Genomic DNA, 16,643 nt, shown 5'->3' with positions numbered 1-16,643 from the left:
TTTCTCTGGTTAAAGATATACTTCAAAGGAACATCTGTATGTTTTTCTTCTTATCACTCTCTATAAACAAACAGTGAGACCTTGAAGTGCCAAGCCAGAATAATCAGTGAGGAAAGTAAGAGTGCTTTGTTTCCAATACACAAACCTCCAGCTTCTGAGCAGCAGCATTTTTCTTTTACTCTGTTGTAACAACTTTCTTTGTTTCCTTTTGTATCTTTTTTATATTCTAACTTAAACAAAAGTCAAATTCTTGAATGAGTTAGAGAAGAAAAGGGGAAAAATACCCACAGTAGTGAAGAAGTAGAATTTTAGTCCATAGGTTACAAAGAATAATAATAAAAGAAAAAAATGGAAGAAGAAAACTTAATCCATTCATTTTAAAAGGCTTGCATAAATTCCATCCATGAACATAGCATTTAAGAAGATAACCCACTGTCCAAAACCATTCAAAGCTTAATTCCGCCACTTATTTCTTCTGTTCTCAAATTTGAATTAACTTTAAGTTTTTTATAGGCAGTCTCTTTTAAAACGGCAAAAATTCCTCACCAGCTGGAAACATTTTCTCTTTCTTTATTCTTCCATTTTGGAGCCGGCCTGACTTCATCAGCCAAATGGCTGGATTTTTTGTCGCCGGCCTGAAGAACTTCTCTTGGATCCATCAGGGACTTTGCGATGTCCCTGAGATCAGCAGGATGTATTCTTCCTGTTCACTATCTCTGCAGGATGGTTTAGGTCTGATTGGACCACCCAGTGGCAAAAGTATCGGCTGCGGTCTCGGAGCATCGAGACTGCACGTCCGTATCGTCGCGACATTGGATCCTCCTCCCCAATGTTAAGTAAGATTCGATATTAATAGTACAAATGAATTACAAAATAGCTTTATTGTTTTTTGTCATATAATTCAATTAATTTTCCTTTTTTTTCTTTCAGTTTAGCCATACTGTATTTATACATTTACTTCAAATAAACATAAATAATACATCGTGGAACATTTCCCTTGCTCAAAGTAAATTTTCACTAAACTCAAGAAATCAGCCTTCTATACTGGTTGGAGTCCTACCCTCTACCTTCCTAGGTCATATTTTATATATTCTTTCCCAATTCATTTTTATGTTTTTGCTCTTGTGTATTTAGTATTTCATTGTTGACTGCTCTTAATCTCTCAAAATGGTTAGCTTTAGTTATTAATCTTGCAGTCTTTAGTTATTGTATGAACAACTATTTGTAGTGAAAATTATAGGTTATCTGGATTGCTGAATGTCAAAATAGCTACGTACAGCAGACAGTATTTATATTTTAATTTCTTTTAATTACCTGACTGAAATAATGTTATGTTTTTTTAACTGGCTGTAACCATCATGGTACTTCTGATCAGTTTCTCATTTCTTTTTGTTTATAGGTTACCATTAAGAATATTGAACGAGAACTCATCTGCCCAGCATGCAAGGAGTTATTTACCCATCCACTTATTCTCCCTTGTCAACATAGTATCTGCCACAAATGTGTAAAAGAAATCCTATACTTAACATTTGAAGATTCGTTCAATGATGCCGCTTCAGAAACTTCCAATCATAGTAGCCCTCGCAGTAGAATGAATTCCCCTAGCTTGGATAGAATTGACAGGGTTAATAGATCAAGTAAGTAAAAAAAGTTTTTAAAAATTATTCTTAAAGTAACACGGTAATTTACAAAACAATAACCTTAATAAAACCACATCAAAATACAATAATAAAAACATGTCATGATAGCTACATCCAATTAGGTCAAACAGTCAAAATGCTTGAGCAATAGATAATTTTGGATCTAATATTAGAAATGATATAATCTCTTGATTAGTATCATTTAAATTGCACAGTGTATTATTAAATAACCAATGAATCAAAAAATGTAAAATGATGCTTTCTTGCTATGTTGTCAAGATAGAGGTTGGGTAATAATGTTCCAAGAAATAGGTTTTATAATTCATCTATCTATGCACATACATGTAGCATCATGAAATTAGTAGTCTCCAGCATTTAGAGTACAGCAAAGCTTAATTGTTTACTTGAATACAATGTTTGATATTTCATAGTATGCGCGTCTTCACTTTTCTAAGAATATGCCATATTTTTGTCCTGATTCAATTTCCAGGTGCTTGCATTCTGCATAAATTACTAAATTAATACAATCCTATGAAGAGTGGCTGAGATCATGGTGTTTGTTTCTCCACTTCTTTCTCTACTATATTAGATTTCATTTGTATATATGATAATGGAATTCTTCACAAACCCAGCCAAAATTGGGAAATATGTTCATCAACTTCACAACCTATTTATCTGGTTCACAGCTGTTAATTCTGACTAGAAGTTGCTGACTAGAGTCTTAGCGCAGAGGTCATGTGTATCACATACTTCCTTTTCCCTTTAAACATGGATACCAAGAGTATGAATCTATGATCTTTTGCATATAAAACATATGTATTGATGATTGAGTTATGGTCATTTTCATGTTCCTGCAGTCTTTCTGGTGTTGTCAGAGTTGATAGATTGTTATCAACTAATGGATCTTTGAATCATTTTCAATAGATTATCAACCTTTTTTGATTCTCAATTTTAGCAATTGTAACTAGAATTGAAAATTAAAATTAATGAGTCATGGATGGCCTCATGCTGATCATGTAAAATAAGGATTTTAACTGGTTGTCTTCAATCAAGAGTTCATAAGCTCTAGTACCAAATTCCCATTGTTTTAGACATTGAAAATTTAGTTAATACAGATTCAGTAAGGTTCATATTACCTTAACCCTTAATTTACAACCGGTCATTTAGCAACTGTTTGAAGTTAGCTGAATCCCCTGAAGGAAAGTTATAACCTGAATCTGAAGTTCTAATGATTGCTGTCCTCTCCCCGCATTCACATGATTGCATTTTTGATGTTCAGTAATGAGCCCATGATTTATGGCCATTTGCAGTGTCCCACAGTCATGTGACTGCAATTTTTAACATTTTTGCTGAAAACTGGCATTTAGTTGTGTTTTTTAGCAAAAATGCTCCATAGCAAACAATGGATTAACGAACACGTGACTACTTAATGACTGTGGTGGTTACTTAATGACCACAGCAGTTTTTCAACAGCTGCCTAAGAAAAGTCATAAAAGCTGGTCTGGTCACATGGTGACACGCTTTATGACCATCATGACTTACATAATGGGGAGGCTGCCAATCAAGGACTACCTGTAATCGTTGTTTTCAAACTAACCTGCATTTTTTTTTGTCCAAATATTTTGAAAGATTGTGTTATTGATGTTAAAAAAGTACAGAAGTGATGTTAAACGTTTTGATTTCTCAGGTTAAGTTGATGTATGTTTGATTAAATTTCTTAAATCACATTTTAAAGAAAAATGCTTGAATCTTTAGCAATTCTATAGTTAGAAGCATCAATAAAATATGTTCTAATAACTCTCTTTCAGATATAAATGGGGATAGAAATTTTCTTCTTCCCTCTTAAACTTGCTTACTCAAATGTCAATCCCATTATTCATCAGTGGAACTTTCAAGTAAATGTGCATGGCTTAAACTTAACCAACTGCTGTTATAAAATGCTATGTTATCTCCAGCATACCATTGTAAACCAGTGGTATGTAAACCCACTGTAAACAAGAATCCTTCCTTTTCAGCTTCTAAAAATGCTTCTCTGTTCACTGTTTACAGCCTCACAGAGGAGGCCTCATGGGTTGAGAGGTAGAAATGTTTCCTTTTATATGGCTGTAGATAATACTTGGTAGAACATGGATGTTATTATACAAGGTTTAGTATAATTGTTTTAAGTATCAGTGGTCAAGTCCAAAATTATCAGTTGGCAATATTGCGAACAAAAATTACTTTCATTTTGCTAATTCATATAGAACTCACTGGATTCAAACGGGCAATATTGCACTTTGCTTAGATGACTTAAACATGCATTAAACATTGACTTTAGAAGTCATAAATGGTATTTTGAATTTTGGTATACCAAAATTCAAAATACCATTTATGACTTCTAAAGTTAATGTTTAATTCTGATGCTATCAAGATGTTTTAAGTGAAAATTTTTGTTAGTTTTTATATTCTGAATTCTCCTGTAACAAATGAGTTTTGAAAAAGTATAGATTGCAAAATTTAAAATCACTAGTAAAGGAATTTTAATCACATTCTGTTGAAAAGGAAGAAAATAATGGTAAAAGAGTAAATGCTGTATTTCATACACTGATTTTTTGCTACCAGGTTTGTATTTTCATTATTTTCTGGAAAGAAGAATATGAGATTATGCCCCATTTTCAAAATTCATTTTTGTTAGCAGAATTGAATGCCCAAAAAGTATGAACGAAACTTCCAGTGGTGAGGGTAATAGATTTTAGATATTATTATTCTAATTAGATTTAATCACCTCTGTTCAAAAATTCTTATTCCCAAACTGTGATTTAGTTCTCAATTTTAGTTCCTAGTTCAATATTTGTCGTTCTCTAATAATTTTAAATATTATATCAAAAGATAGGAAGACCATTGTTGCTATAGGAAGAGCATTGTTAGTGTCAAAAATGAATCCTGTTGACTTAATTTTGTGGAGTGTTTTTAAATACACCCATGAACTGATTCTTCTTATTTTTCATGTGATATGCTCGTGATACTATTGATTCAGAACTCTACAATAAATTAAGGGTGTATTATCCCTTTTCTACTTTGTCGTGTGATATTGTGAATTATTTGTGAATCCATTAGAATATTGAATAAAATAATTCATCTCTCCCTGAGTAGTAGAAACTATATTCAGTGCATTGATAAAAGGACTTTTTGCCTGGCAACCATAGCTAATATTTTTGCAATATCACATAGAAGCAGGAAAAGGCAGTTGGAAATTTTTCTTAGCCAGCTATTTTTGTCAAGTTCTGTATTTGTATAGATAGTGGAAAATATAAGAGTATGTTTATTCTTCAATGTTGAGTTACTTCTGGTGCTATGCAAAGGTGATGTTCATTGAAGAATATCTAGAACAATCTTAAATTTAATGCAAATTCATAGATGTCTTAAGAGTCTAGGTACCAAGCACTTTAGTGGTTTAAAATTGAACTCAGTACCTTAATTGGAATATGAGAGGGACATACTGTGTTTAGCCCAGCTGAAATTTTCTGATCCTCTGGCTATAAAGTATAATAGAAAACACCGTACTGGCAGTCTGTATTAACTGTGCTGATATGTTTAAACCGTTTTAAAATTCAAATGCAAATAAATCTTGCCCAGACAAATAAAGATTTGCTACTACCACTAATAATGCTGGAAGTTTGTGATATCTGTGCAAATAAGGGTAAAATGCCAAATACTATCTTAGTTTAAGCAAATATAAATAGAGAATATGAAAAGGGATAGAACATCTTAGATCTCTTTATAACAATCATCATCATCACCACAATTATGTTTTCATTGTCGTTACTTTTATTTGTAATTAAATTTGAAACAGTTCTAAGCATTCATGCTTTGGCTTCAGTGAAAATATTTGCCCTTATGGGCATTTCAAAAGCATGTTACTATCTAAACATTTCAAATCATACTATCTATACTTGACCACTGCACTTTAATTTATATTATATTTTATTTTTCATATATGTTTAATCTCAACTTGAATAATAATGCCTTAAGTTATTTCCCTGCTTAATTTGTCATCTTAAGTTTGCTTCTGTGGCATTGCTTAACTGCATATTGCATGTTGTAGACTAGTATACCCTTCTGATGTTTACATTTTAAAGACTTACATCAATTACTTTTAAATAACTCCCCATTAATTCAATGTCACTTCTCAGTATATCTGTAGTGATTTGTGCTGTGAGTTAAATTTTGTTTAGAACATATTATGCTTTAATTTTAAAAATGCATGTGTGTTATGCTGTTAGCATGTGTGACCTTTTTAGATTAGACTTGCTGTCCCAACAATTTTTTTAAAATAATCATTTGATATTATTTTATGGATAGTCTCTATTATTGCAAATTTTCATATGCATCTGGTGCTAATCATTTTTCTAAATCTTTCTTAGAATATCACTTTATCTTTTGATTCACACAGTTGTTCTGAGTCTAAATAGTACATAATAAATTATTTAAAAAATAATATTTTAATAAATGCCATTGTAATGTAATTAAATAATCACTTTTCCATATACTTTAGAATTATGTTCAAAAGTTTCCTTTTGTGAAAAAGTCCTATAATTTATTTTACCTTTACATTAGAGTTTTCCAAAACAATACAGATATTTTGGGAAAGTGAATCTGAAAAAGAATTATGCAATATTTGAAAGTTGTCTAGATTTATTTAAACTCGGGGGGGGGGGGGTTACTTTATTTTTGACATCAAAGGTGAGAAAAATCAGCTTTTTTTAAAATAGAAATTTGTATAGGATTTCATGAGTTATATTTTAAGGGGCTGTGATCTTGTAGGTCCAAAAGAATATTACTAATACATTGGAGCATGTGAAATGCATATATATTTCATGTTTATGGGGAAAAAAAACCCTGTTCTATGAGGCAATTTTAATAACTAGTTAGTAATTGCTTGCAGTTTGAGAATGAAGTAGAGTATTAGTCCCCTGCTTCAAAGGTTGATTTCTTTCTTTCCCTGTTTCTGCTCCACAACAATGCTGGAATCAGTTAGGTACCTTATTAAAAACATTTGCTACAGATTGAGTTGGGAGACCCTAGACTGCAAAAGGCTATTGTGAGTTTCCAGATAAGGAAGGATCTGAACAAAGCCTTCCCATTATATAATCTTTCTCATTTAAATTACACTATTTTCTATTATGGTTATTACTATATTCTATATGTATTCATTCCAACATTTTACTCATAGATTGTCCATTTATAAAGTATTTAGTGTAATTTTCCATGTTAAGATTACATAGTTCATTTGAGATATTTAATAACAAGTTGTAAAATTGTTTAATAATAGTACTCTGTGGCACTAATTTAGTATCTGCCTATAGTGTACATTGATTGTTTTAAAATGCAATCCAGTATTTTAGCATTTCTTCATCTCTTGAAAAGGTAAAACATGTTTCATTGCATTGTAATTAAACCACATCCTACCATCTATTCAGGTTGGAAACGCAATTCATTAACGCCTAGGACAACTACCTTCCCTTGCCCAGGATGCCGGCATGATGTAGATCTTGGCGAACGTGGGATCAGTGGCCTATTTCGAAATGTCACCTTGGAAACTATTGTAGAACGGTACAGGCAGGCAGCGAGGGCAGCCACAGCTATTATGTGTGATCTATGTAAACCTCCAGCACAAGAATCCACAAAGAGCTGCATGGATTGTGGTGCAAGTTATTGCAACGAATGCTTCAAAATACACCATCCCTGGGGAACTTTAAAAGCCCAACATGAATATGTGGGACCAACCACCAATTTCAGACCTAAAGTAAGTGGTATTTTCCTTCAGTGTACATTTAATCACTTAGAATTGAATGTATATGCATCTGTTTAAAACCAACTGTTCATTAAATTTTGCTATGAAACAATTACTTTAATACTCCTAGCAAACATGTACTAACAGTACCATTCATAGCTTTTGACTCGATAGCTATAAATGTTGATGAATGAGCTGAAATGTATATAGTGTATGCAAAAGCTGCACTTTGAGGAAATGTACAGTTTAGTGTTATTACCAAGGCAGATTTAGGATAAGAAGCTTAGTATTTATATATAGTATTTTTAAAAGTGCATATAGTTTTATTTTTATATTCAAATAATTTGAAAGTATTTTAAGATCTATATTAATTTTATTACTAAAATATAATGTAATATTACCTTGTGGGATTAGTCATGCTTAATTCTTAGTATTTTCTTCAGCTTAACTTTATTACTTTATTTAGCACAATGAGCTCTTAAATGCTGATTAGAGTATTATATTTACAAATGTCCCCCTAAATCTTAAATATTTTGTTAAGAAACCTAATGCTCCTAAAGTGGAATTTGAGGTTTTACTGCTAGTCATATTGGATTTTTTTCTTTCATTGTAAGTCACAATTTTGTAGATGGATGAGCACACCCCCCCCCCCCCCCCCCGATGATTGTGTCCCTTTAATATTTGTTTTTCTAAGAGCATGTACTGAAACTATATTTGGTATTCTTAGAAATAAAAATGAGATGTGCTATGTTTTGCTGTTGGCCAAATTTGTAGGAGAAGGAATGGCAGAACCTGGGGCCAGACTGAAAAGAGGATCAGGCTAGAATAGTTAAGTGGCCACAAGTGAACTAAGTCCAAACTTCCCTTGAGTGCAGTTGGCTCTTATCTAACTCTAGCCAGGTGTTGATCATTACTAGAAAAGATTCCTGTGTAATGACTTTAGCAAATAAATCAGCTTAATTGAACCATGTGCCTGACAAAATTCCAGTTTTTTAAATAAAAAAAGGTAGGGCAGAAGTTGGATAATATTTGTTCACACATACGTATATCATATTGCTATGTATCCAGCCTTATTAGATCCATATCTTATTTCTATATTTTTTAAATAGTCATGTAAAACTGCTGGAAAAGTAGTGCCTGTGTAGAACAATGCTGAAAATGTTGCCTTCTCCATAGCGCTGCTTGGAGAGTCTAAGGATGGGTTAACACAGCCTGTTTGCCCATGGACTGAGTAGATTTTTCCCCTCTGGCCACGCCTCCTTTGCCTCTTCTGGCTCAGTTTTAAAAACTCAGTCCGCCCGATAGGACGAGTTTTGGGGAACACTCAGCTTTGAGCAAATAGGCTGGGTTCTCCAATAGTAATTTTAGAGTATTTTATGTGTTGATATTTAGTTGTTATTAGGATTTTTCCCCAGGTTTTATTATTTTGACTTTTTATTTTCCTTTTTTCTATTTTTTACCAAGAAGAGGATTTACCAAAGTAAGGCTGAGGCAGCGATCGGTTCCACAGCTGCTTAGTCGCAGCTGGGGGAACAAGCGAGGCCGCTTGTCCGGCGTCTGCTGGCGAGCGCAGGGAAGGACGGCAATCCCCGTGTTTCCCTGGTTGTTTTGGAGGAGAGGCTTTTAAAAAAAAGCCCTTGCTTCTCCAAACGGCGTCTTTTGCCGATCGGGAGAGCGGCGGCCATTTTGAAAAGCGCTGCTTTGGCGCGCTTTTCGGCTGCAGCCAATGGGAAGCGCCTGGCCCTTAAGTGAGGCTTTTGGCACGCAGAAGAACCGGCGGCCATTTTTTTGAGACTTTTTTACTGTCCGGAAGCAGCAGCAAGCAGCAGAGCTCTCCGCCTCAAGCAGACAGCCGCAGAGGATTGCGAGGGCTTGCCTGGGTCTCCAGCAAGCCTGAAGTTCCCCAGCCAACTAAGGGGAAGCGGCAAGGAGTGTCCTGGTGCCTGATCCAGCCTCCCAACTGAATCTGCAGACGCTTCTGGAGCCGTCGGGCCAGCGTCCACTGTCCTTCCCACAGCAGCGACCTCTTCGACTCAAGATCAACCAAGGATGGCTGATGAAGGTTTGGAGCGAAGGGAGGAGCTGGCAGGGCCATCTGCAAAGCGCAGTAGGCCAGATCCCTCAGGCCAGGGGAGAAAGGGAAACAAGGGCGCTGGGGGGAAAGCTTCCCACTCTTCAGCTGGGAGCAAGGCCCCCAAAATTCAAGGGGACAAGGGGCAGGACTCCCTAAAGGACAAGTCTGCTAGGCCCCAGGTTCCCTCTGCACCCTTACCAAGTGAGGCTGGGCCAGTTCCTCCCCCACTCAACCAGAGGGAGATAGAGCAGGGGGAAGAAATGGGGGATAGATCCCCATCCTTCTGTGATAGGGATTCCATGTCAGGATCCCCTGCAGCCTCTCTGGGTTACCCAGGTTCTCCTAGCTCTTCAGTCAGGGAGGATATCCCCTCCTTTCAATGCTGTTTTCATGCAGAGGATCAGAGAGATCCTCCTAGGGGTGCCAGGGGACAGGCCTATGACCAATCCAGGCCTGTAGAGGACAAGGGCCCAGCTATGTCAGCAGAAATGAGGGATCTCATCACGCAGGCTATTTCCCAGGGTGTGGTAGAAGCCATGAGGCTACAGGAAGGCAGGGGTGGCAAGGCCTCTAGGCCTGCTCGCCCCCTGGGGGAAAAGAGGACCAGAGTACTCGATTCCCCGGGCACTTCTATCACCACAGAGGTGTCTACGTGGGAGGAGGAGACTGCTGAGGACTTTGCTCTCTCGGAGGATGAGGATATGCCTCCAGACAAGCCCTCCTTCGCTGGTCTCTTTAAGCCAGCGTTATTCAAGTCCATCTTACACAAGGCCAGAGCCTCTACTGAGCTTGGTGCCAAACCTAAGGACAAGGAAGTCCCCTCTATTTCCCAGGACCTCATGGCAGGGCTGTTCAGCGAAACAACCCCTGACCCAGAACTGATACCAGTCCCTGACATGTTCATGGAGGTTGTCCAGCGCCAATGGGCACAGCCAGGTACCCTGGCCAACCCCAGTGGCGCAGACAAATCACTGTATCCCTTAGAACCTAGGCTGGAGGATGTATTGAAGCCTCCAGAAGTGGATGCCCCTGTGGTCTCTCTGACCTCTAATTCTAATCTCCCGGCCGAGTTATTAGAAGGGTTAAAGGCAGAGGATAAGAGGGCAGAAAAGGCTTGCCTCAAAACGCACCAGGCGGCTGCCTGGGCGATCCAAACCTCCACTTCTGCCTCGTTCTTTACGAGGGCATCCCTATTATGGCTGCGCCAACTCAGATCTCAGCCCCCATCTGAAGCATCTCGTTGGCGACATGATCTTAACAAGATCATCACGGCTGTGGAATATGCCTCTGATGCATCTCTGCATGCAGCGAAATTCGCCTCCAGGGCACTAGCGTCCAACATCACTTCTCGCCGCCTGCTTTGGCTTCGGCACTGGCAGGCGGACATGAAGGCTAAGTGGAAGCTGGCTTCAGCTCCATTCAAGGGAGAGAACCTCTTTGGGGATTCCCTAGAGAAATTCCTAATTGAGACAAAGGATAAGAGGAAGGTCCTTCCTTCCACCTTCAGGAAGCATGACAGGAAAGGTCAGGGCTCGTTCAGGAAACAGGCCTTTCGGGCACAGGAAGGTGCCCAGGCCTCCTCCTCTTCATATTCCTCCCAAAGACAGTTTAACCAGTCCTCTGACAGGTCCCAGGAACGAAACAACTTTTCTTCCAGGGGCAGACAATCCAATCAGGGGTCCTTTCGGAAGCCCTTTCGTGGGGGATCCCACAACCGTCAGTTTAGATGTGGGAAGTGACCGTCTGGGGTCTCCTCCCATCGGGGGCCGCCTGCAATTCTATGCAGACCGTTGGGAGGAAACAACCTCGGACAAGTGGGTCTTAAATACCATCAGGAGGGGTCTAACCTTGGAGTTTCTATCCTCTCCTCCGCGGACCTTTGTTGGTCCAGCGTGGAGGCAGCCCGGAGCATCAATTGGCTAGAACTCAGGGCAGCCCGGCTTGCGCTGAGGAGATTTGCAGAACAGCTGCAGGGGCACCACGTTCTGCTACTGACCGACAATGTGGCCACAAAGGCTCACGTGAACCGACAAGGAGGGACCCACTCCAAAAGACTCATGTCAGAGGCGGAGGCCATAGGACGATGGGCAGAGATCCACTTAGCGTCGCTGAGGGCGGATCACATCTCCGGAACCAGCAATGTAAGTGCGGATTGGTTGAGCCGTCAGACCATCGACAACTCGGAGTGGCAACTTCATCCGGACCTGTTCGCACAGGTGGTAAGGAGGTTTGGTCTCCCACAGGTTGACCTGTTTGCCTCGGCAGCAAACACACAGCTCCAGCGGTTCTTCTCCCGCTACAAGTCAGCACAAGCGGAGGGGACGGATGCCCTGAGGTCCAGCTGGCCTCCAGGGCTTCTTTACGCGTTTCCGCCCCTCCCTCTGATCCCGCAGGTGATCTACAAGCTGCTGAAGGAGGGGGCGGAGCTCATTCTGGTGGCTCCACATTGGCCCAGGAGATCCTGGTTCGCGGACCTGGTCGATCTGTCTGTGGAGCAACCGTGGAAAATTCCTCCAGACCAGGTATCCTTACGTCAAGGGGCCATCAACCATCCAGAGCCCCAATGGTTGCAGTTAGCCGTCTGGCACTTGAGGGGCAGCTCCTGAAGGACCAGAGCCTCTCAGACAACGTCATTAAAACCATCCAAGCTTCCAGACGTCCGGCCACTACTCGCATTTATGATGCGACTTGGGCTGCCTTTTCTTCCTGGTGCAGCAAACGGGACATTGACAGTGTGGAAGCGTCCATCCCTCAGTTATTGGACTTCCTACAAGAGGGCTTGGACAAAGGACTGGCACCAGCCACTCTCAGGCGCCATGTTGCTGCATTATCCACCATCTTAGCCAGACACCAACTTCAATCCCTGAGTCACCATCCTCAGGTCAAGAGCTTCTTGAAGGGGGCCTACAACATCCGACCCCAGGTGGTGCACAGGTACCCGACCTGGAACCTACCCTTTGTCCTGCAGGCATTGACAGCGGCTCCCTTCGAACCCTTGAGGAAGGTATCTCTTCGACATCTGACTCTTAAGACTGCCTTCCTCATAGCCATTACTTCAGCCAGAAGGGTATCTGAGATTGCGGCCTTCTCGGCCAAGGAAGAGCTGTGCATCATCCACCCAGACAGGGTCATCCTACGGTTAGACCCCGCCTTCATGCCGAAGGTGAATTCTCATTTTCACAGGTCTCAGGAGGTTATCCTCCCGAATTTCTGTCCCAGCCCTCAACACTCCAAGGAGCGCAGGTGGCACAAATTGGACGTGCGAAGGGCAGTCCGCATTTACCTGAAACGAACTAAGGACATCAGGCACTCCGAGGCCTTCTTTGTGTCTTTTCAACCAGGCTCGCTGGGTCGCAAGGTGTCATCTTCAACCATAGGTCGGTGGCTGCGAGCTTGCATTAAGATGACATATGACCTTCAGGGCAAGCCGGTTCCACCTCGTGTAACGGCACATTCCACCAGAAGTGCGGCCACGACCGCGGCCTGGGCGACTCAAGCATCTATCCTGGACATTTGCAGAGCGGCCACGTGGGCGTCTCCCACGGCTTTCATTAGAAACTACAAGATCGATTCCTTTGCCTCTGCCGAAGCCTCTTTTGGCCGTAGAGTATTACAGAAGGTTATTGAGGCTCCGGACAATGTCACTTCTTCCCGCCCTGGGACACAATAGCTTGGGCATGTCCCATCCTTGGACTCTCCAAGCAGCGCTATGGAGAATGACCGTTGTCTTACCTGAACGGTCGTTCTCATGGCGCTGCGGAGAGTACAAGACCCACCCAGGGTGATTGTTTAGCTCCGAGATTGTATCTTTACACAGGTGTGAGCTGAGGACGTCTTCGTCGGACAAGACCTCGTTTTTAAAACTGAGCCAGAAGAGGCAAAGGAGGCGTGGCCAGAGGGGGAAAATCTACTCAGTCCATGGGCAAACAGGCTGTGTTAACCCATCCTTGTACTCTCCGCAGCGCCATGAGAACGACCGTTCAGGTAAGACAACGGTCAATCCCTGATTTACTATTTTATTTAAACTGTTTTTCAGCGAAATTGTAATACTGTGTTCTGACAGTCTTTCATAAATACCATATTTTTCGGAGTATAAGACGCACCTTTTTTCCTCAAAAAAAGAGGCTGAAAATCTGGGTGTGTCTTATACACCGAATACAGCCTTTTTTGCCTCCCAAAGCCCCGCCCCTGCACCAAAATGGCCTTGTATACCTTTATGGAGGCTTTCAGAGAGCTCATGGGGGCTGGGGAGGGCAGAAATGAGCAAAAAACAGGCCATTTTTTGCCCTCCCCCAGCCCTCAGCAGCACTCTATAAGCCTCCATAAGGCTATGCATGCAATTTTTTTGATGAAAAACTGGCCGTTTTTTTGCTTGTTTTTACCCCCCCTCCCGGAGCACTCTGTAAGCTCCCCCAAAGCTATTCATGCCTTTAAAGGGGGGGGGGCGTTTTTGTGAAAAACAGGCTGTTTTCGGGAGGTTTGCAGAGTGCAAAAACTTTTTTTTTCTTTTTGGAAAGCTCTTTAACTGATTGATGAGAATTACATTGATCAAGTGCTGTGCCAGCAGAAACACCTACCTATCTACTGTATTTCTCTCTATTTCTCTCTCTCTATCCCTCTACCTACCTACCTACCTACTTACCTATCTACCTACATACACTCTCTCTCCCTATCTACTTACTATATTTCTTTCTCTCTCTCTCTCTGTTCTCTCTCTCTCTCTCCCTCTACCTACCAACCTACCTATCTACACTCTCTCTCCCTACCTACCTACTGTATCTCTCTCTCTCTCTACACACACACACATATATATGTGTGTGTGTGTGTGTGTGTGTGTTGTGTTTGTGCTGATAAATAAATAAAGGGAGACTAGTATAGATCTATTTCAAGCTATTTAGCTCTCATCAGCTAGCCATACCCTTACTGGGATTTGAACCTGGGCTATATCTTCTATCTCTTTATCTACCTACCTACCTACCTAACTACTCTCTCTCTCCCTACCTATGTACTGTATTTCTCTCTTTCTATTTCTCTGTCTCTCTGTTCCTCTACCTACTTACCAACCTACTTACTCTCCCCCTACGTATCTACTGTATTTCTCTCTTTTTAATTTCTCTCTCTCTATCCCTCTACCTACCTATCTCTCTCTCTCCCTCCCTCCCTACCTACTGTATTTCTCTCTCTTTCTTGCCCGCTCTATCCCTCTATCTACCTACTTTTTAAAAAATTTGCCTCTTATTATAGATTATACTAGATAGCTAGAAAGAAGATTTATTTTTTGGTAATGTGGTAAAAGCCATGTTATAATTTTGAGAACAGATATTGCTACACACTGCTAAATGGGACAAAGATCAGAGAACTGGAAAAAAGTTGATATCTTTGCAAAAACCAACTCATAAAAGTGGTCTTATGACCTCTAGTTGTAGCTTAGTTTATGCTGCACATCACACAGTAGCAATTCTGACATCATGGTTGCAGTTTTCTGCTATTCAGCAACTTGTTCAGAGTGAGGAAACCTTGCTTGATAGTAGGGTTTTAGGTCAGTTCTGTCCTCATTGTATCATGTGAATATATTGTTCTTCAGCATGAATCAGATTATAATATTTTGTGGAATAGCTATGGATTCAGATGTTAATTGGCTTCAAGTCTCAAGTGAGCATGTCCTGTAGCATATAAAAGAACATTTCCTCTTTCTTTTCTGCTCAACATCTTTGTTTTATAATGCTACCCCAAGACTACTGATTTACTTATAAAAATACTTATCTATTTGTCAATTTTAAATGATGTCCATTTTTCTCTCTGGTTGATTTCTTCCTGATTCTCTTTTAAAATACATCTTTTAATTCTTCAAGCAAAAAATATGAATTGGACTGATAATGGTTATATTCTTAAGATTTGTCTATTGAAAGCTGATATTGAAATTGATTGTAAATAATGTATGAAATTGAACAGTTTAGAAAATTAAATTAGGAGGTTTATATTTCAGTTTTATTCATGGAATAATCAACTCTTCATTGTTTACATTGTTATCTTTCTCCCCTAGTTTCTAATTTATAATTTGCTCATAGTTGCATCCATTTGCACTAGCTATTGAACCACTATCAAATGTTTTCCATTAGTCTAAATAGTAGCTTGAATCAAATAATTAAATATCTGAGAGATTGTAGAATTAAAAAAACAAATGACAACCACCATTAGGGATAGTGACAGTTATGTAATGAAATCTCAGTTTAATAGAACCCCTTTTAGCAAACTATAATGGACCAAAATAGTCTAGATGAACAGTTAAGTTGACATTAATATAAATAATCTTTGTTGCTATTTGCAATATCTCTAACAAATTATGCACAAATTATGTCATTTGCATCAATTCACAGCTTTATTATTCAAATGATGAAAACCACCAGGAGTGACATAATTTCTACATTTTGCATAATGATGTAGTTATACAAATGACTTAAATTGCCCAAATGAAATTTGTGATTTAACAGACCCCACAGGAGCAATGAGCACTCTTTCCCCCAATTGATCAGTAGTTCAACAGCATCTGGGTTTCCCAACCATATTATAAATGCAACAATTCTTGCAAAGTGCTTTTGTTAACATTAGAAAATGTTAATATTCAACCTTATGAATATTACTGTATCTCTGTAAGTGTAGGTGCCCTCCAGGGGTGGGCACTTACACTTACAGCCACTACTGCCATTTTGCTTAGGGATGCACCGTGCATGCGCATGCTCAGTGCAACAAAAATTGCTCTGCGCATGCGCAGATGGCAAAAACTAGATGGCGGCGCCTATGGCAATGCTGAGAAAACTGGTTTGGGGGTATAGCAGTCCTGGGTCGCTGCCGGTTCCAGTGACCCAGGCCACCAAGTTACTGCCGGTTTGGCTGAATTGGTCCGAACTAGTAGGAACCCACATCTGGTGCCCTCCATTAATATTAAAAAAAACTTGCAATTGTAAAAAACTGGCTTGGAAAGTTATTAAAGAATAAATGCATATGTAATATCTCAGGGAAGATGGTGATATATTTGAGCTTACCGGTAGTTCCAATTATAATTAAATAGCTTCAGTGAGATGTAATTTTATAATCCTATCTAAGTGAACTATCAAAATATTAAACTTTAGGCTATTATGATACTTTAGCCAAAACT

The 16,643-nt window shown here is 39.7% G+C and overlaps 1 protein-coding gene across 5 annotated transcripts in view; it reads left to right on the top strand.

The window, feature by feature from the left end:
- TRIM36 (tripartite motif containing 36) overlaps window positions 1–16,643 on the top strand; it is a 50,811-nt gene that overhangs the window by 21,862 nt on the left and 12,306 nt on the right. For all 5 annotated transcript variants that reach the window (XM_081940682.1, XM_081940684.1, XM_081940686.1 and 2 more), the window contains exons 2-3: window positions 1,400–1,637; window positions 7,100–7,425. In XM_081940682.1, coding sequence (XP_081796808.1) covers window positions 1,400–1,637; window positions 7,100–7,425 — 564 coding nt within the window. The remainder of the gene's footprint in view (window positions 1–1,399; window positions 1,638–7,099; window positions 7,426–16,643) is intronic.

This window comes from Natrix helvetica (assembly GCF_964273705.1).
Source record: "Natrix helvetica genome assembly, chromosome: 2".
NCBI classification, from domain to species: domain Eukaryota; kingdom Metazoa; phylum Chordata; class Lepidosauria; order Squamata; family Natricidae; genus Natrix; species Natrix helvetica.
The sequence above is the reverse complement of the archived record's forward strand: the minus strand, read 5'-3'. Positions and strand labels throughout refer to the sequence as shown.